Source organism: Hermetia illucens, chromosome 3 (assembly GCF_905115235.1).
Source record: "Hermetia illucens chromosome 3, iHerIll2.2.curated.20191125, whole genome shotgun sequence".
NCBI lineage: Eukaryota > Metazoa > Arthropoda > Insecta > Diptera > Stratiomyidae > Hermetia > Hermetia illucens.
Genome location: NC_051851.1, coordinates 110,464,842 through 110,485,546, shown reverse-complemented (window position 1 = coordinate 110,485,546; position 20,705 = coordinate 110,464,842). Strand labels below are relative to the sequence as shown.

The window sequence follows — 20,705 nt, the reverse complement described above, 5'->3', positions numbered from 1 at the left end:
TTCTTCAAACTTGACCAAATTGTACATTATGTCGTGCTTTACACAAATGCGAAATTTTGTTTGTAGTAAATTTCTAAAAAATGCTATTATACTATTATTAACTTTATTTATGCAGATATCGGAACCGGAGGCCTAGATTTCGTGGAGATGCACTACTGGGATTTTTTTCAGATTTTTCAGTTGAATAGGTTCTGAGAACAAGACCTGTTGATGGTCATATTTTGAGCGCTCACTCCCCTATATTTCACCCGATATCTAATATGGAACCAGTTTCGAAAAGTACTAATTGAGCCTTTTCATTTGATACCCCACATGGCCACATTTTATTAAACAAAATGTTGCCCCCTCCATTCACATGTATGTAGCCGCCACTTAAACTTAGTACAAAATGGCGCCACTTAAACAACAAATCACATACTCTTACCAATTTTCGTGATAATCGGTTTAGCGGTTTCTGAAGAAATCCAGTGTGACAGACAGACAGATGGGCAGGCAGACATGGACTCGATTCTAATAAAAAAACGAAAATAAGTAGAAATTAATTTACATATTCATGCACTTTTATATCGTATAACATGTTTTTATTGGTTTGACATTGTTTATCCTTAGATTTCTGGTTCCAAGGTAATTATGAATGTTCTTATTTGCATTGCCGATAATGTAATTACCGCCGGATCATTGTCTTGAGGTGGAAGAGTTTCAATATCTAAAGCTCTGGATCGTGCATTCCATACTTCTATGTCTTCTTTGCTTTTTTTTATGGTCCTTTTTGGCCGATGCCAAGCTTGACTTAAATTCTCATGCCAGTATTCTGTCGTGATAAGTGGTTTACTAGCCACCTGAATGGAATCTAAATTAGGATCATCCAATTTCTTATTTCGAAAGAGAAACTCGTTTCTGGACGCTTCACTTGAATCTGGTGTGAATGTCAAACGCTGCATTTCATCTAACCACATGTTACCATCAAGAGTGGTTTCTCGAACATGTTGGATTTTCAAAAACCGTAGCACGTCCTTCAAATTAAATGTAATTGGTTTTGAATATTGTTCATCATCTTCTTTCTCCAGAATATGTTCAAACCGTAGGAGAATTTCATTAGTGTGCCATGGCTCTAATGTCATGAGGTTGATATTTTGTGGAAGTGATTGCGAAATACCCAGGCCCTGCAAAATCAAAAATACATAGTATGTACATTATGTGCATATGTATGTTAAGAATCATACAAATCAATGGCTTCCCCAAAAAAGAAGCATTTCAGATTTAATTAGATTTGTCTTTACCATTGCGCGAAAAACTTACAATGTTACTCAAATTGCTCCGCCATTCACTATAAGACCATTGATCAGCGTTGCTGAAAAACAACCAATTCGGCAAAAGTTTTTCCATCTGCAAAAAGCGTTCCTGTGCTTTAGTAGATGGTATTCCACCTGTCGGGGGTCCTAAAACTAGATAGTGTTGGCCTCGTACAATCAATCCACTCCCGAAAGCGGTTTCGTTTAAGGCTTCTTCAACACCGAATGCATCGTCATGAAGAAGTCTACGATGAATCATAATTTCAATCGAACCATCTTTCAAGCTGCTACCGCCTTGCGCTCTATCAACTAAAACCGCCATTCGAGTTTTCTGGTCTTCTATTGCAATCTTTGCTGTAAGTGGATAATAATTACCAGCCACTTTCTCTAGAAGGTTTGGCGTCCAAGTATCTCTTTCATTTCGTTTTCTTCTGATCTCTTCCCGACCATTTGAATCTGTGAAAAAAACACCATTGGATTTTATATCTGAATCAAATCTTGTAACGATTTCCTTTCCAACTCCATCATCAATTGGAATAGGGCCAATCATCCATTCAAATTCTATATGGTTTTCGTTTTTATAAACACGTATAACTTGGCTTATCCAATCGTTAAATATTTGGTGAATTTCATCTACCGCTGGGCCTCGAAAAATGTGAATTGATGCTTTCTCTGCAATCAAATGTATTGTATTATTTGGCCGGAATATATACGCTCCTGATGAGCGATTAACGAATGCCATGTTATTTCCAATTGCCGCATCGTAATAGAAAAATTTTTGAGAAACAGGTGTAGTAATTCCATTTGATGAAACCGATGATAATAAGCCATTATTATCTATTGTGATATTTATGTACTGAAAATTTAAAAAATAGTTGTTTTACTTCTCTTGGGAAAATAAATTAGCTCAGGTACTTTGTTTCCAATTGTTATGGGGTCATTTTCTTCTACGGATGCTGGCGGTTGGTCAGAGACCATGTGTACTACTGGAGTGAATTTAGTCGGAAATCTTGCCTGCTTCGAGATAAAATACGATTTGTAGCCTAGCGGAGGGACTTCTGCTGCTAAGAACACCAGTTCGTTAGTCGCATTTGATGATCTATACTTTATATGGTTGATTGGAGATGGCACGGGAACCATTTGTGATTCTGTTGGAATATCTGTAAAACAGTTAACTATAGTCAGTTGTTATTTTGAATTACTGTAAATCAGTTTAATGTAACATTCAATTAAACAAAGATAATGCGGACCATTGATCGGACATAGGACTTTGTATCCTAATCATTTCAAATGCTCACTGAAAAATATACTTTATAGGGGGGGCTAAAAATCCTTCGGAGGATTCTTTTCTCGAACGCGGCCGCAATTTTTCTTTCTGAAAACTCAGCTCTCCGAGGAATAAATGGGGTCTGGTCGATCATTGTCTTGTAGAGTAAGGGCTTTGATCCTATGGTAAGACGCTTCGAGAGAAACAGTTTTTGTAAGTTGAAGTAGGCTCTGTTGACAGCCAGCAACTCTGCGCCCATTTCATCCACGTAGCTGTTACCGGATGTAACTTTCGACCCTATATAGGAAAAATTTTCAACGGTCTCAAAGTTGTAGTCTAGATAGATATTGGTTCTTTGGTTTTTGGTGCTGACGTTGTCACCATGTACTTTACCTTGTCTTTATTGATGTGAAGCCCAAGATCTAACGCCACTTGCTCGATCTGGATGAAGATAGATAGTACACCTCAGGTTGTTCCTCCCGTAATGTCAACATCGTTAGCAGAGACCAGTAGTTCGGCGAACTTGAAGAGGATTATTCCTCCCGCATTAACATAACCATCACGGATCACTTTTTCCAGTCCCCTTGTCTTAGACCGTTGTTGATGTTGAATGGTCTGGAGAGGGATCTTGCTGCTTTTATCTGGCCTCGCACATTGGTCAGGCTCAGTCTAATCAGTCTTACAAATTTCGCCGGAATATCAGATTCTCTTATGGCCGTGTACAGTTTTACCCAGAGAGAAAATCTAATCTGTTGGTGATTTGCCTGAAGTGAAGCCTCTTTGGTACGGGGGAACGATGTTCTGGGTCTCCGGGGGTGATTGTGTTGCAGTTGAAACCGTCGTATATTCTGTGATAATCCTGATAACGACGACATGTGAGGCTTCCATGCCCTGGAAGACCCCAGCCGCGACAAGTCTTTTATGGACTGGTGGACGGCAGAAATTGCCGATCTACGGAAGGAGTGTCATAAGCTTCGCGGTTGGGCACAACGTTTACACGCCAACGAGGAGGCATGCGCCATAAGGGCAGAGTATAGATCAGCCAAAAGTAGACTCCCCAGCGCGATAAATATATGGTTATAAGTTTGACACCCGGAAAATCGGGGCTCTGCGGAAGTCCTGCATGCTCAGTACTGACTAGATGGACCGTATCGTACGGACATTATTCCCCAGACATCTTTTACGGGTTGATGTCAACAGCGTGAAAAGCGTCGAAAATTGCCCTTTCACAATGAGAACTCGAAGAAGCGATTTTTACCATGGAAAACAAGAAGGTACCAGGTCCTGATGGCATCCCGGCGGAAATTTACAAAGTGGTGTTCAGCCAACGGCGAGACTTGCCGTTTGGGGCGTTCAACACTTGCTGTTGTGGAGGTCGTGGATACGGTCCATCGAACCGAGGCACACACCCGCCGATCTCGACGGATAGTGCTCCTTATCACGCTTGATGTCGGAAATGCGTTCAATTTCGTAAGATGGACAGATATGCTAGGCACATTAAAAACTCATTCCACGTGACAAAGCTATCTCTTGCAGATATTAAGGGATTATCTGAAAGACTGCTTCCTGCTCTATGAGACGCTAGAAGGCCAAAAAAGGATCGAAATCACGTCGGGAGTAGCACAGAGATCCAACCTAGGGCGAACCTGTGGAACGTTTCTTACGATAGTTGGCTAAAGATCGATATGCCCAAAGAGCCGCGTCTGGTCGGTTATGGAGACGATCTTGCGAAACTTGTTGCCGAACGCACTGTTGAACAGGCGCAAAGCATGAGACGGGTAAGCTAATGGATGGCTGCTCATGGTTTCAGCTTTGCGCTGGAAAAACCGAAGTAGTCATCTTGACCAGAAAGGGAATCCCGATCTTGCGTCTCGTATTGATTGACGAGTTGCCTACAGAGTCAAAACCAGCGGTTAAAGACCTTGTTTTAATGCTCGGCTTAAAGATGAATTTCTTCGAGCAAATCAATGCAGCAGCGGACAGGGCTGCAACTGCAATCTCGGCCTTGAGTCGGTTAATGGCCGATGTTGGGGGCCCCATATCTATTAGGAGACGTCTTCTTATGGGAGCAACGCAGTCAGTTGCTCTATGGCGTGGAGATATGGGCTGAGACCCTTGACAAGAAGGTACATCGTAAGCGCATTGCTCAAGAACGGTGGTTGTCCGTGAAGAACGTCAACGCATCCTTACCGAGGGGCAACTGTCTTAGCAAAATAGACCAAGGACCAGATGGACTGCGCGGCTCATCGACCATTTAGACCCAAGGCTTAACGAACGTACGTTGAGATTGATTACTTCCTTACCCAACTTCTAAGCGGGTATGGAGGTTTTCAGTTTTACCTGCACACGATTGGGAAGACGCGATCTCCTGATTGTGCGGTCTACAATGGAGTGGCGGACGACGCTTGGGGTAGTTGGCAGCCTCCATATTTAGCCAATTGGGTTGTAAATACCATCGCCTCCTGGCGACGTATGGTTTTTAAGTCCATAAATTGTGCGGGCTGTTTCTTTCACGTTTAGCGGTACCAGCATTTGTTCGGGTAGTTGGCAGCCTCCATATTTAGCCAATTGGGTTGTAAATACCATCGCCTCCTGGCGACGTATGGTTTTTAAGTCCATAAATTGTGCGGGCTGTTTCTTTCACGTTTAGCGGTACCAGCATTTGTTCGTCGTCTTCAGTTGGAAGATCCTCCATTTTGGGTGTTGAGCAGTTCATCAAAGTACTGAACCCATCGCTCCAATATGCCCCCCCCCCCTCAGGAGTCGTCAGCGATTTTTAACGGGCCGCCAGGAAATGGGGAGCGACGTCCTCGAGGTATCCAAGTAAGCAGTTCCGATCCCTTAACTGGCAGTATGCCTGCGTCCTAGGTAGTAGGCCTTGAAGAAGCCTCAAAATAAAGAGCATACTGCGTATGCGATCGGCAAAGTTCCTCCAGAAGAATGTCAACAAAGGCATCATAAACCGACTGATAGAATTATAGGAACTACTGGACTGCATCTCCTTCTACAGACGAACATGTACAGCAGTGGAAGTCGCACGAAAAGAGAAACAGTCGCCGAAGGAAAAGAAGGACAAAAGGAAAGAACTGGCTACGCCGCAAGTGATGCGTCGAAAACCAGTAACAGAAAAGACGAGGAAGCGAAGCACTAGAAAGTCGGCTCTGGTCACTAAGCCAACGGAAGGTAACACATTTGCGGAAGTCTTCAGTGATATGATAAAATATTGTTACGAAAATCACTTTGGAAAATTATGTGTGATGTCAATGTGAATCGTAGTTATGACAATTAGCCAAGCCACTGAAATTGTATAAAAGTAGGGCGAATATTTAGTTACGATAATTGTTAACAGATGACTCTAATGCCGGTAGAAAGATCCTGTCGCAAAGTAGTTTTCTAGTAAAGTGTTTACATGCCTTTCTGGAATGTTCCGCGTAGTATAAAAGGGCCGGGAATCTGCCCACAAAGTCAGTCTGGTTCTAGAGTTAGAACAGATCGCGTCAGGTATTGATACGCCTCGGATTCTACTAGTTAAAGAATTGTTCTATAAGTAATTATACAGTACGGTTGTATAATTAAGTGTTTAATAAACGCTTGTAATAAAGTTATAGAACAGGTTGGACAATGGAGCAGAAGTGTCTTCCATACGGAAACCGAACGGTGGCAGAGTTTTCGTGGAACTAGCCCTCAAGGTGACTATTAAGAGTAAATTCCGCGAAACGGTTAAGAGGCTACTAAGGGAGAAGGCTCTCGTTTCTAGTCTAGGTCTTATATTCTCTCTAGAAATTCGATTGCCTCACAGAAAAGATCGAAGTGGAGTAGGCTATAAAACGTGAATGTCCAAAGGTAACCAATGCCCCCCATTTCTGTGAATGCTCGAGGCCAAAAACTCCTTCATCAAAATTGGATGAGTACTATGCAGGGTACCAATGCGGAGAACCCATACCAAGTGCAACAGGTGTCTGGACTATGGACACATGTCAGTAATTTGCAAGAGACCTGACAAGCAAAGCAGGGAGATCCACGGTGGATGCTGTTATGGAAGTCGTGGAAGGCTTCATCGAGCCGAGGCACACAACCGCCGATTTCGACGGATAGTGCTCTTCATGCCGCTTGACGAAATGAATTCAATTACGCAAGATGAACAGATATGCTTGGCACATTAGAAAACTCATTCCACGTGTCGAGCTATCTCGTACGGATATTGAGGGATTATCTGAGAGACCGCTCCCTGTTCTATGAGACATTAGAGGGGCCAGAGGAGGATGGAGATCACGTCGGGCAGGAATCCATCCTAAGGCCGGACCTCTGGAAGGCTTCCTACGATAGTCTGCTAAGACTTTATATGCCAGAAGCGTGATCTAGTCGGTTATGCAGACGACGTTGTGACAAAGCAGACTTGGCATATTGACACGAATAGTAGCGCTGGAAAACTCGAAGTAGTCATCTTGACAAGAGAGAGAATCCTGACCTTGTGCCCCATGTCGATCGATGAGTTTAACCCTATCAAAACCAAAAGTTAAATACCTTGGTTTACGGCTCGACTCGAAGGAAAGTTTCTTCGAGCAAATCAAACAGCAGCGAATGTTGGTGGCCCCATATCTACCAGGAGAAATCTTTTTACGGGAGCAACACAGTCCGTTCTGCTCTTAGCGAGGATGCTGATGCCCTTAACAAAGAAGTGCATCCCAAGCACCTTACCCAAATGTAGAGACGGTGAGCTTTGCAAATGACGTCTGCTTATTGCACTGTCACAGAGTCGGCCGTGACAATGATTGCGGGAGTGATCCCCGTTGCCCTCCTTGTTAAGCAACATAGAGCCATCTACAGCCGCAAGAGCGAAAAACTTGACAGAAGTGGTTGCCTGGGAAGAAAGTCAACACACACTAACAGATGGTGAAATGAGCCAAGAGGCGGATGCACTGCGCGGCTCATAGACAACTTAGAAGAACCCATGGTGAGATTGATTATTTTCTCATCAATTTCTAAGTGGGCGTGGAGGCTTTTAGTCTTACCTGCACAAGATTGGGAAGGCGCAATCTCCTGACTGTGTATTCCGCAATGGAGTGGGGGACGATGCCGGGCACACCTTTTTCTCTTGTGAAAGGTGGGGCTTTCGTCAGTAACTATGTGCAGATGCAGAGGAGCTCTCTCTAGACAATAATGTCAGAGAGATGCTGAGGAGCGCTGGCAAAAGGAGTATTGTTTCGCATTATGTTTAAGTTCTTCTTGTTGCGAAGAAAATTAGATTCGACCGGCAGAGGGATCGGATGGCAAGGGGTTGTGTGAACTAACAGTTCCCATCCCCTACCGTTGGTGAAAGAAATTTCCTAACTTGAAGGTTCCTTATGCCACGAGAACGGGAGGACTAGCCCGAAGTCAAACGTATTCAAGTTAGTTCTCCGATGACAGCGAGGTGTTCAGTTGGTAGTCCGACGACGTACTCTTGCGGAAGTCCAACACTTTGTACGTAAACGCATTCATTTTCCCTACTCCGAAACAAGAAAAAATATGCTCACATGGTCGGAAATCAGATTTCGCTGTTTCGTCAGGATGAGCATCGAGATGTTGGTACAACTTCCTCGCTTGGTGTGATTGCTCCCTCTACTTTTCGAGTTCGAGTTAGTTCTCTGATGGTTCCTTTTTCTGTTTGTGAAATCACTTCTCCACTCGATAGAGTTCGTGCTAGGTTTCAACCCGTGCTCGCGTTCTTTGAAAGTGCATCATTGCCCGAGATGCAGCATTTCTCCGTTCATCATCGAAACCGGAAGTTTATACTTCTTTGCGAATGGGGCCAAGTATGCTTGTGGCCGTATCAATGATCAAGTGGTTTTGAAGATCTTTTGTCAATGATTCACCTCCAGGACCTCCGTTGTGTTTATTGTGACATCCATTCACCCCTTATAGGTGTTACGAAGGGCTTTCTTCTAGATGGCTTCAGCATTCATTCTTACCTGATGGACAGAGGGGATTCTACACGGTTTTGTAATTCGAATCTGAAGCACTATGTCAACGAGATAATGATCTGAGTTTATATTGGCCTCCCTATATGTTCTGGCATCGATCAAGGGTGAGAGGTGACGGCGTTCAATTAACACATTATCAGTTTTCCTGAAGGCGGTCCCGTCTGCACAGGTTCACGTTTGTTTCTGGATTACTTTCACCGCAAAACAGGCACTTCCAACAGCCATTCCATGCGATACTACTAAATGAATAATCCGCAGCCTTTTATCATTGGTGTTTTTATGTAAACTATGGGAGCCGACCTATCGCCTGAAGGCTCCGTCTCAATTTGGATGTTACAATCGCCAAGTATAATTTTGAAATCATAGGCTTGGAGGGTCCCCTTTTTTGCGTAGAAGAAGGCATCCTCCGTCCTTACTTGACTGTTAAAATCACCCAGAAAGATTTTGATGTCACACTTCGGACAAGCTTTGAGGGTCTCTTTCATTGCCTAGCAGAAAGTATCCTTACATTTCGAAATCCGGTCTGCAAACGCAGCGAACGGCTAGTTCGCTTATGTTCCCAAAGCAAATAAAAGCAGATTGCATTTTTGGATAACTAGGAAACCTACTCCAAGCACATAATTTATTAGATAGATACTATAATCTATGGTGCATTTGTTTTTTTCCAGCAAGCTGGTCAATGTTCTGCGCGTCTTTTTTAATATTGCCATATATATTTGGGCAAGGGACCAAGTCTGCGTCATCAGCAATACATTTTCGCATGGTCGCCCACTTTGCGTTGAGACGCATCATCGCTGTGAAGCGGGCCTTTGTATGTTGCCTTCAGCCCATCCTTAGGTTGGACGCTCTTGGGTCCAATTGGGCGGGAAGAGGGTCGGTGGGTTTTTTTTTAACTATATATAGCCCAACCGGACCGTTAGTTCAAAAAGTCCACGGAAACTCCTCCCGCCTAACCGAACGGAGGGGCGACCAACCTAAGGACGCCCTCAAAGAAAAACTCTCGACGAAAATGCATTTGATTGTAGTGCAATGTTTTTAAATCAAGTGCCCCCCTTCCTCCCTGGTAACGTGGGATAGTGCAACTGCATGTCTATCTCCCTACTGAACTGAATGGTGATGTCCAACAAGCAGCGAAGGTGGTTTTCGTTTTTGGCATATAATTTGATGTCGTCAACATACGTAATATGACTTAATGTATATTTCCACAATATGCCATATTTGACTTGGAGCTCGTATTTGCTCTCATGCAGAAGATGAGATAACGAACCCAAAGCCAAACAAAACCACAGCGGGCTTAGAGAGTCAAGTTGGAAGATGCTACGCCTGATTGGTATCTCTCCTAATGTTTGTGAGAATACCGATAGCTTCGTGCTCCAATTCTTCATCACTGTTCTCAGGAGAAGAATGACATTCGGGTTGATGTAACACTTGTAGTAACCACGAATGCGATATGGAGTGAAAGGCTGATTTATAATCGATGTAGGTTGTCAAGATATTTCTTTTTTGGTTTTTAGTGGACAGCCTGCTTTACAGTGACCGTATCGATTATAAGCTGTTTTTTATACCCTCGGGAGCCTTTTGCGCATCCTTTTTGTTCCTCAGCTATGAGTTTATGAATATCAAGATGTTTTGAGATGTTCGCGCACAAAACTGAAGTGAAGACCTAGATGGTGGGAAACAAGTAATTGGTTGACACTTTGAAGGGGAAAAATTATCCCCTTGGTGAAAAATTCTGGAACTAATTTCGGATCGGCAAGCATCTGATTAAAATGATTTACCAATTCCCTGTGAGTGCTGCTTCTAAATTGCAACGGCTGGTTTCGCTCCAAACACTTCTCCAGAAGTTTTCTGCCTGATCCAAATCGAGGTTACTTTCACGACCTGAATTGGTGAGCTTTTTATAAAATCCCCTTTGGTTCTGGAAGAACAAGGTGTTGTCTGTTCTTCGCTGAAAGCTCTTTTGATACCTACGGATGCGATTGGAGCATACCGCAAGTTTCTGCTTCAGTACCTCGAGGATTTCTTCGATTGGCATATCATTGGACAGATGGTAGTTTCCAACGATGTTGGCAACGCATCTGTGTACCCTGGGTGATTTCTCAATTTTTTGACTATTATGTTGTGTCGAAATACCTAGAATGGTAAAGTCCTCCATTTATTCGCTCCAAGATGATGACTGTGGAGGCGAATAACCGTGGCAGCTGCAACGTAGATCAGGCTGTGAACCTCTGTAGCAGTAATCTGGCTAGCCAAACGATCAGCCAAAATCATCAACGGCAGGAATGATGTTAGTAGTTGCCGAAGTAAACTTCAGTTTTGGGATCATTGATCTAGCGTCTCCAGACCGAACTCAACTGAAACCTCTTGGAAGATTTGCTGCCCAGTTGGTAGGGTAACTCGGTTCTTATTCACTATCACCCGGTACTGGTTGATGACGTTCTGTTCCGGAACATGACTTAGTTCCGGAAATCGGGTTATGAACGCGTCATGTAGTCGGTGTTTGTACCCCAATGGATTCCGTTCCAAATCCGTGACACGGTAATAGGCGCGGACGATAAATTCATTGAGTTGGTTTGTCCAGACGCCTATGTCTCCCCTCCCTGATGCTTGACTGCATAACCGCCAAAATATTCAAGGACGAAGAGCCGCCCTGATGTTGCTGAGCGATTATTAACCGTGTTGGGTACTGTCTTCGTGTCCCTGGGATCCAATTAGAATTGTTAAAAATGTCCCTAATTTTGTTCCCATAAGTGTTGGGGAGGCAGCCAACAGAGCGACAGAGCCCCAATATTGCAATGCCCCATGGTTACCTCCAAAGGTAGGGAAGGTATTTGGATTGGAGCCGCTGGAATACAGTGTAACATGATTGCAATTCATCCGATAGGCGCGTCGATTCCTTCACCCCGGATTACGGATTTACGAAGGAGGCTTACTCCCCTTAAAGGGAAGAATAGGTTAGGGAAGACGAACACAAATGGAAACGAACAAAAATGGAAACGTTGTGCTTGTTCGCGGCTACTTATTTACAAAATTAACTTGCGATATTCGTAGCTGGCCCGGTGGGTCATGTCATTATCCGCATGACACGTGCCTGGTCGCATCCACATATATATATATATATTGTTTTTTTGTCGATGAAGGTGGAAATCTTAGAAAGACGCTGCTGCACCAGGTTGCAGCAGTGTGTGGGATTCTCACCCACTAAAACCACCCCCACTCGTCTGACCCTCCCCGCGGGACCACCGGTAAGTATTCCTTCGCGGGGGAGGCTCTGGTTTGCTATACCAGCTCGACCATCTCGTGTCTCCGTCGCGCCGCCTTCCGAGGTCGATCCAACTCCAGGAGTTTTGTCTGCACTACGGCTACTGCCTCATTTACCGCCATCCAACTTTCCTCCGACTTCAGCATCTCTTCTACCAGGTTGGAGGGCTCGATGTCCGCCCCCAAAATGCTGTTCAACCTCTTTTTCTGTTGCAGAAATCTGGGACAGTGGAACATAACGTGGACAGTTGGGAGACTCGTTCAACCCGAAGCGATGCAAGTACTTCCTATAGCCACCGTGTCCCGTAAGGAACTGTGTTAGGTGGTAATTCAATTCTCCGTGCTTTCGGTCGACCCATTTCTCGATACACGGGATCAATGTATGGGTCCACCGGCCCTTGTTGGAGTTATCCCAACGTTGTTGCCATTTGCCACACAACTCTCTCCTGATGGCTTTTCGGAAATCCGCATTCACCTCGGCTGGATTTGTCTTCCGTTTTTCGTAGAGCCAATGTGCCCCGCTCGCTAGAAGATCTGTAGGGAGCATTCCCGCGATGACACACATTGCCTCCTGCGACGCCGTCCTAAATGCGGTGTACACCCTTAGCGCAATTGGCCGGTATGCCGAACTTATCTTCCTCCGGTTGACAGCGTGGTTCAACGTTCCCGCCCAGACAGGGGCCGCGTATAGCAGGAACGACGTCATCAGTCCCGCGATGAGTAGCCTGCGACTATACTTCGGCCCTCCCACGTTAGGCATCATCCTTGCAAGGGATGAGCTGGCATTTGCTGCCTTCTCGCGCATAATCCAAGTGTCCCTTGAAACTCAACTTGGCATCGATCATCACCCCCAGGTATTTGACAACTGATTTTGAGACGACCTCACGATTACCAACCTGGATGTTAACCGTGTTGTTCTTCCTACGGTTGGTAATGAGGACCGCCTCCGTCTTTTCGTCGGCCATGTCTAGCTTGGTCATTCCTAACCATGACTTGTATGAATGGCTTCATTTGCATACAGCTCCACATCCTCGGGATGCTTTGCAATTACAACTACCACCAGGTCGTCCGCAAAAGAAATCAGCGTTGCCTCCTCCTGCATGCATAGGCCAAGCACTCCGTCGTACATTATGTTCCACAGTAGTGGTCCCCCTGTCACAATGTACTCCTTCGGCCCGTCGTCCGTCTCGTACCAGGGAAGTCTGTCCGAAAAGTAACTCTCGACTAGCCGAGCCAAGTAGCTAGGAATACCCAGTTTGGTCAAAGCGCCTTTAATCCAGCCCCAGTTGGCTGAGTTAAAAGCATTTTTGACGTCCAGCGTCACCAGAACGCAGCATTTGGCCATGGCCCATAGAACGGGCTCGCTGAAACTCATATTGCCGCTCTGAAAGACCACCCGCAAATTCGATGAACGGCAGCAGCCTGTTGAGACAAATAGGGCGATATGAAGAGGGCACGCCGGGTGGTTTTTGGGGCTTCGGTAGAAACACCAGCTTCTGCCTCTTCCACTGGGCGGGAAATATTCCTTCCGCCATGCACGATTCGAATGTGCATGCGAACCACATTGGTCTGGCCTTGAACCCCACCTTCAGAGACTTGTATATATATATATATATATATACCCTGGCGTACCAGGTTTATCCTCACCTGAGTTGCAAACGCAGAGCTGCATGCGACCAGGCGCGTGTCATGGGTTGCGGATAATGACATGACCCACCGGGTCAGCTACGAATATCGCAAGTTAATCTTGTAAATAAGTAGCCGCGGACAAGCAGAACGTTTCCCTTTGTGTTCGTCCTCCCTTACCGATTCTTCCCGTTCAGGGGGAGTAAACCTCCTTAACAAATCCGTAATCCGGGGTGAAGGGATCGACGCGCCTATCGGATGAATTGCAGTGACGTTACACTGTATTTCAGCGGCTCCCCTCCAAATACCTTCCCTACCTTTGGAGGTAACCATGGGGCATTGCAACATTGGGGCTCTGTTGCAGGGCTGACTGGTTCCCCATTACTCGTGGGAATAAAATTGGCGACTTTGGTTTAAATTCTTTAAATGGGACCCCAGGGACACGAAGACAGTACCCAACACGGTTAAGGGTCGTTCAACAACATCAGAGCGGCTCTTCGCCCTTGGATGTTTTGGCGGTTATGCCGTCAACCACCAGGGACGGGAGACCTAGGCGTCGTATGGTTTGGACGAACCAACTCAACGAATTTATCGTCCGCGCCTATTACCGTGTCACGGATTTGGAACGGAATCCATCAGGGTACAGACATCGACTACATGACGCGTTCATAACCCGATTTCCGGAGCTAAGTCATGTTCCGGAACAGAACGTCGTCAACCAGTACCAAGTGATCGTGAATAACAACCGAGTTGCCTTACCAACTAGGCAACAAATCTTCCAAGAGGTTTCACTTGAGCTCGGGCTGGAGTCATCAAATTACCGGACTAGTCAAAGGAGTAACACAAGTACTCCACCTGTAAGGCACTCCATGAATCCAGTAGTCAGGAGAAGCTTAGTAACTGGGGATGTCGACCCAATTTATAATGAGGCTTTGACCGCATTCCAGGTCGCATTCACAGAGTATGCTGAGATTCTCCCAGACGCTGGGCCAAGGATCCCAAAACTGAAGTTTACTTCGGCAACTACTAACATCATTGCTGCCGTTGACAGAATTTTGGTTGATCGTTTGGCTAGCGAGATTACTGCTACAGAGGTTCACAGCCTGATCTACGTTGCAGCTGCCACGGTTATTCGTCTCCATAATCAACACCTTAGTGCGAATAACAGAGGTATGCGCAGAGGGACTTTACCGTTCTGGGTGTTTCGACCCAATAAAAGAGTCGAAAAGTTGAGAAAGGAGATTGGTCGTGTGACGCAAGCACTCCTTGGAAATCCATCACCAAGAGTGCACAGATGCGTTGCGAACATCATTGGAAACTACCATCTGTCCAATGATATGCCAATCGAAGAAATCCTCCAGGTGCTGAAGCAGAAACGTGCGGTATGCTCCAATCGCATCCGTAGGTATCAGAAAAGCTTTCAGCGAAGGACAGACAACACCTTGTTCTTCCAGAACCAACGAGGATTCTACAAAAATCTCATCAACTCAGGTAGGGAAAGTAACCTCAATCTGGATCAGGCAGAAGACTTCTGGAGAAGTGTTTGGAGCGAATCCAGTCGCTGCAATTTAGAAGCAGCGTGGCTCCCACACCTTATGCGTTCATGCGAAGCCCTCCCCGAAATGACCATGTCTGACGTAACTGAAGTCGACGTTAAAGCAGTCCTTGACAAGGCAGGTAACTGGAAGGCGCCAGGAGTTGACAAGATTCACAACTTCTGGCTGAAGCGGTTCAAGAGCACTCACAGGATATTGGCAAATCAATTTAATCAGATGATTGCCGATCCTGATTTAGTTCCACCATTTTTCACCAAGGGGATAACTTTCCTCATCCCCAAGGAACAGGGTGTCTCTTGCCCTTCAAAATGTCGACCAATTACTTGTCTTCCTACCATCTACAAGGTCTTCACTTCAGTTCTGTGCGCGAACATCTCAAAACATCTTGATGTTCATAAATTGATAGCTGAGGAGCAAAAAGGATGCGCAAAAGGCTCCCGAGGCTGCAAAGAACAGCTTATAATCGATACGGTAGCTGTAAAGCAGGCTGTTCACCAAAAACGAAACATCTCGACAACCTACATCGATTATAAATCAGCCTTTGACTCCATATCACATTCGTGGTTACTACAAGTGTTACGCTTGTATAAAATCAACCCGAATGTTGTTCTTCTACTGAGAACAGTAATGAAGAATTGGAGCACGAAGCTATCGGTATCTTTGCAAACATCAGGAGAGATACCAATCAGGCGTGGCATTTTCCAAGGCGACTCTCTAAGCCCACTGTGGTTTTGTTTGGCTTTGAATCCGCTATCCCATCTTTTGCATGAAAGCAAATACGGGTTCCAAGTCAAGCATGGCATATTGTCGAAATGTACATTGAGCCATTTAATGTACATTGACGACATCAAATTGTATGCCAAAGACGAGAACCAACTTCGCTCCTTGCTGGACATCACCATCCAGTTCAGCAGGGATATCGGCATGCAGTTGGGTTTGGAGAAATGTCGCATAAAAACAATTGTTCGGGGAAAACACACCGACAACGAAGGATACAGCCAAAATAACATCCGAATTGAAGGCATGGATTCGGACGACGTCTACAAATACCTCGGCATATTGCAAGCAACAACACCTGCTGTGGCAATAATTAAATCTAAGTTGCTGGGGGAATTTGAGCGGCGTCTGGATCTTATCCTTAAAACTGAGCTGTACGGGAAAAATAAAATCATGGCAATCAACACCTTTGCCATTCCCGTCCTTCTATACACTTTCGGTGTGATACAGTGGAGTAATACTGATTTAGAATCTGTCAATAGACGGGTAAGGGTAGTTCTTGCAAACAACAACATGCACAATAGAGCTGCCGAAAAATTGAGGATCACTATCCCACGTCATCAGGGAGGAAGGGGGGTACTTGATTTAAAAACGATGCACTACAATCAAGTGCATTCTCTTCGTGAGTTTTTCTACGAGAAACAATCCTCTAGCCAAATACATCAGGCTACCGTCATGGCAGATAATAAATTATCTCCTTTGAACTTGAGAAGCAGAGAATGGGATCCCATGTCGAATGTTACTTCAGTCCAACAGAAGATCGACATGTGGAAAGAAAAACCCATTCACGGAGGTCATATAAAAAATTTGTTGTTGTCAGGCATTGAAATCGAAGCCTCCAACAAATGGTTGACAAATGGTGTACTTTTCTATGAGACCGAAGCATTCCTAACTTCAATTCAGGATGCTTCGCTCCCAACAAAAAATTATAAACGGTACATTCTTCACGACTCCTCAATCACCAACTCCAGTTGTAGGTTATGCAACTGTGAAGAGGAGACCATCCAGCACATAACATCTGCGTGCAGGATGTTGAGCGGTACCGAGTACACCAATCGTCATAACTCCGTCTGCAAGATTCTCCATCAAAACCTTGCGTTGAAGTATAACTTAGTGGCAACCTACCATCCTTACTATAAGTATACTCCGCAGAGAATCTTGGAAAATGATCGGGTCAAACTACTGTGGGACCACACTATTGCCACCGACCACAGTGTTAATCATAACAGGCCCGATCTAGTTCTGCTTCTGAAGGAAGAACGAGCGTGCTTTATAATCGATGTAGCCGTACCGTTGGACCGGAACACTGTTGAAAAACAGCACGAAAAAATCCGGAACTACGGCCCCTTGGCAGATGATATGAAGCAGACTTGGAGACTACAAAAGATCCAAGTAGTCCCAGTAATAATTTCAGCGACGGGATTAGTCCCGGAGAACTTACATAAAGCGCTGAAAACGCTCGATCTTAGGGCTGGACTATACATGGAGATGCAAAAAGCAGTTATCCTTGCAACCTGTGCTATAGTCCGAAGAGTCCTGTCCGGTAACAATCTGACCTAATGGGTTTCAGTCTTGATCCGCACTGTCTTCAATATAAGATCCATGTCTCTGTAGTGTAGGACCTCCGCGTCATTGGCTGAAGTGTTTGCGACAATCGGGATGTAGCAATACATTTTCGCATGGTCGCACACACTTTGCGTTAAAACGCATCATCGCTGTGATGCGGGCCTTTGGATGTTGCCTTCAGCCCATCCTTAGGTTGGTCGCCCCTCGGTCCGGTTGGGCGGGAAGAGGGTCCGTGGGCTTTTTGAACTATATATATATACTATATATATATACATATATAGCTATATATACCAGGTTTATCCTCACCTGAGTTGCAAACGCAGAGCTGCATGCGACCAGGCACGTGTCATGGGTTGCAGATAATGACATGACCCACCGGGTCAGCTACGAATATCGCAAGCTAATTTTGTAAATAAGTAGTCGCGGACAAGCAGAACGTTTCCCTTTGTGTTCATCCTCCCTTACAGATTCTTCCCGGTCAGGGGGAGTAAACCTCCTTAACAAATCCGTAATCCGGGGTGAAGGGATCGACGCGCCTATCGGATGAACTGCAGTGACGTTACACAGTATTTCAGCGGCTCCCCTCCAAATACCTTCCCTACCTTTGGAGGTAACCATGGGACATTGCAACATTGGGCTCTGTTGCAGGGTTGACTGGCTCCCCAACATTCGTGGGAACAGAATTGGGGAAAATATTTCAAATTATTTTAATGGGACGCCAGGAACACGAAGACAGTACTCAACACGGTTAAGGGTCGTTCAACAACATCAGAGCGGCTCTTCGCCCTTGGATGTTTTGGCCGTTATCCCGTCAACCACCAAGGACGGGAGACCTAGGCGTCGTATGGTTTGGACGAACCAACTTAACGAATTTATCGTCCGCGCCTATCACCGTGTCACGGATTTGGAACGGAGTCCATCAGAGTACAGACACCGACTCCATGACGCGTTCATAACCCGCTTCCCGGAACTAAGTTATGTTCCGGAGCAGAACGTTGTCAATCAATACCGGGTGATAGTGAAAAATAATCGAGTTGCCCTACCCACTAGGTAACAAATATTCCAAGAGGTTTCACTTGGGCTCGGTCTGGAGTCACCAACTTACCGGACTGAACAAAAGAGCAACACGAATACTCCACTTATAACGCACTCCAAGAACCCAGTAATCAGGAGAAGCTTAGTGACGGGATGTTGACCCAATTTATAATGAAGCTTTGACCGCATTCCAGGTCGCATTCACAGAATATGCTGAGATTCTCCCAGACGCTAGGCCAAAGGTCCCAAAACTGAAGTTTACTTCGGCAACTACTAACATCATTGCTGCCGTTGACAGGATTTTAGCTGATCGTTTGGCTAGCGAGATTACTGCTACAGAGGTTCACAGCCTGATCTATGTTGCAGCTGCCACGGTTATTCGTCTCCATAATCAATATCTTAGAGCGAATAACAGAGGTATGCACAGAAGGACTTTACCGTTCTGAGTGTTTCGACTCAACAAAAGAGTCGAAAAGTTGAGAAAGGAGATTGGCCGTGCCACGCAAACACTCCTTGGAAATTCATCACCAAGAGTGCACAGATGCCTTGCGAACATCATTGGAAACTACCATCTGTCCAATGATATGCCAATCGAAGAAATCCGCGAGATACTGAAGCAGAAACGTGCGGTATGCTCCAATCATATCCGTGGGTATCAAATAAGCTTTCAGCGAAGGACAGACAACACCTTGTTCTTCCAGAACCAACGGGGATTCTACAAAAATCTCACCAACTCAGATAGGGAAAGTAACCTCGATATGGATCAGGCAGAAAACTTCTGGAGAAGTGTTTGGAGCGAAACCAGCCGTTGCAATTTAGAAGCAGCGTGGATCCCACACCTTATGCGTTCATGCGAGGCCCTCCCCGAAATGACCATGCCTGACGTAACTGAAGTCGACGTAGAAGCAGCCCTTGACAAGGCACGTAACTGGAAGGCGCCAGGAGTTGACAAGATTCACAACTTCTGGCTGAAGCAGTTCAAGAGCAGTCACAGGATATTGGCAAATCAATTTAATCAGATGATTGCCGATCCTGATTTAGTTCCACCATTTTTCACCAATGGGATAACTTTCCTCATCCCCAAGGAACAGGGTGCCTCTTGCCCTTCAAAATGTCGACCAATTACTTGTCTTCCTACCATCTACAAGGTCTTCACTTCAGTTTTGTGGGCGAACATCTCAAAACATGATGTTGATGTTCATAAATTGATAGCTGAGGAGCAAAAAGGATGCGCAAAAAGCTCCCGAGGCTGCAAAGAACAGCTTATAATCGATGCGGTAAAGCAAGTCCATCAGAAACGAAATATCTCGACAGTCTACATCGATTATAAATCAGTCTTTGACTCCATATCACATTCGTGGTTACTACAAGTGTTACGCTTGTATAAAATCAACCCGAATGTCGTTCTTCTTCTGAGAACAGTAATGAAGAATTGGAGCACGAAGCTATCGGTATCCCCACAAAGATCTGCAGAGATACCAATCAGGCGTGGCATTTTCCAAGGGGACGCTCTGAGCCCACTGTGTTTGGTTTTGTTTGGCTTTGAATCCGCCATCCCATCTTTTGCATGAAAGCAAATACGGGTTCGAAGCCAAGCACGGCATATTGTCCAAATGTACATTAAGCCATTTAATATACATTGACGACATCAAATTGTATGCCAAAGACGAGAACCAACTTCGCTCCTTGCTGGACATCACCATTCAGTCCAGCAGGGATATCGGCATGCAGTTGGGTTTGGAGAAATGTCGTATAAAAACAATGGTTCGGAAAAGACACCGACAACGAAGGATACAGCCAAAATAACATCCGAATTGAGGGTATGGATTTGGACTACGTGTACAAATACATCGGCATATTGCAAGCAACAACACCCGCTGTGGCAATTATGAAACTAAGTTGATGGGGCAATTGGAACGGCGTCTGGATCTTGTCCCTAAAACTGACCTGTACGGGAAAATAAAGTCATGGCAATCAACACCTTCGCCATTCCCGTCCTTCTATACACTTTCGGTGTGATGCAGTGGAGTAATGCTGATTTAGAATCTGTCAATAGACGGGTAAGGGTAGTTCTTGCAAACAACAACTTGTACAATAGAGCTGCCGAAAAATTGAGGATCACTATCCCACGTCATCAGGGAGGATGGGGGGTACTTGATTTAAAAACGTTGCACTACAATAAAGTGCATTCTCTTCATGAGTTTTTCTATGAGAAACAATCCTCTAGCCAAATACATCAGTGACATTATACTTAATAATAATAATAATTTACAAACCATAAACTTATTAACAAAATATGAATTCACAGTACAATTGTATAAGCAAAATGTACTATAGCAATGCACAATGATCCGTGAACTTG

The 20,705-nt window shown here is 45.0% G+C and overlaps 1 protein-coding gene across 3 annotated transcripts in view; it reads right to left on the bottom strand.

Annotated features, from left to right (window-relative positions):
* Positions 1-528: 528 nt before the first annotated feature.
* LOC119651041 (lysosomal alpha-mannosidase) overlaps positions 529-20,705 on the bottom strand; it is a 153,959-nt gene continuing 133,782 nt past the window's right edge. For 2 of the 3 annotated variants that reach the window (XM_038054360.1, XM_038054359.1), the window contains exons 7-9: positions 2,208-2,467; positions 1,300-2,148; positions 529-1,163 (exon numbers count right to left, since the gene is read on the bottom strand). In XM_038054360.1, coding sequence (XP_037910288.1) covers positions 606-1,163; positions 1,300-2,148; positions 2,208-2,467 — 1,667 coding nt within the window. In that variant the 3' untranslated portion in view covers positions 529-605. The remainder of the gene's footprint in view (positions 1,164-1,299; positions 2,149-2,207; positions 2,468-20,705) is intronic. The other variant, XM_038054361.1, reaches the window with a different exon arrangement.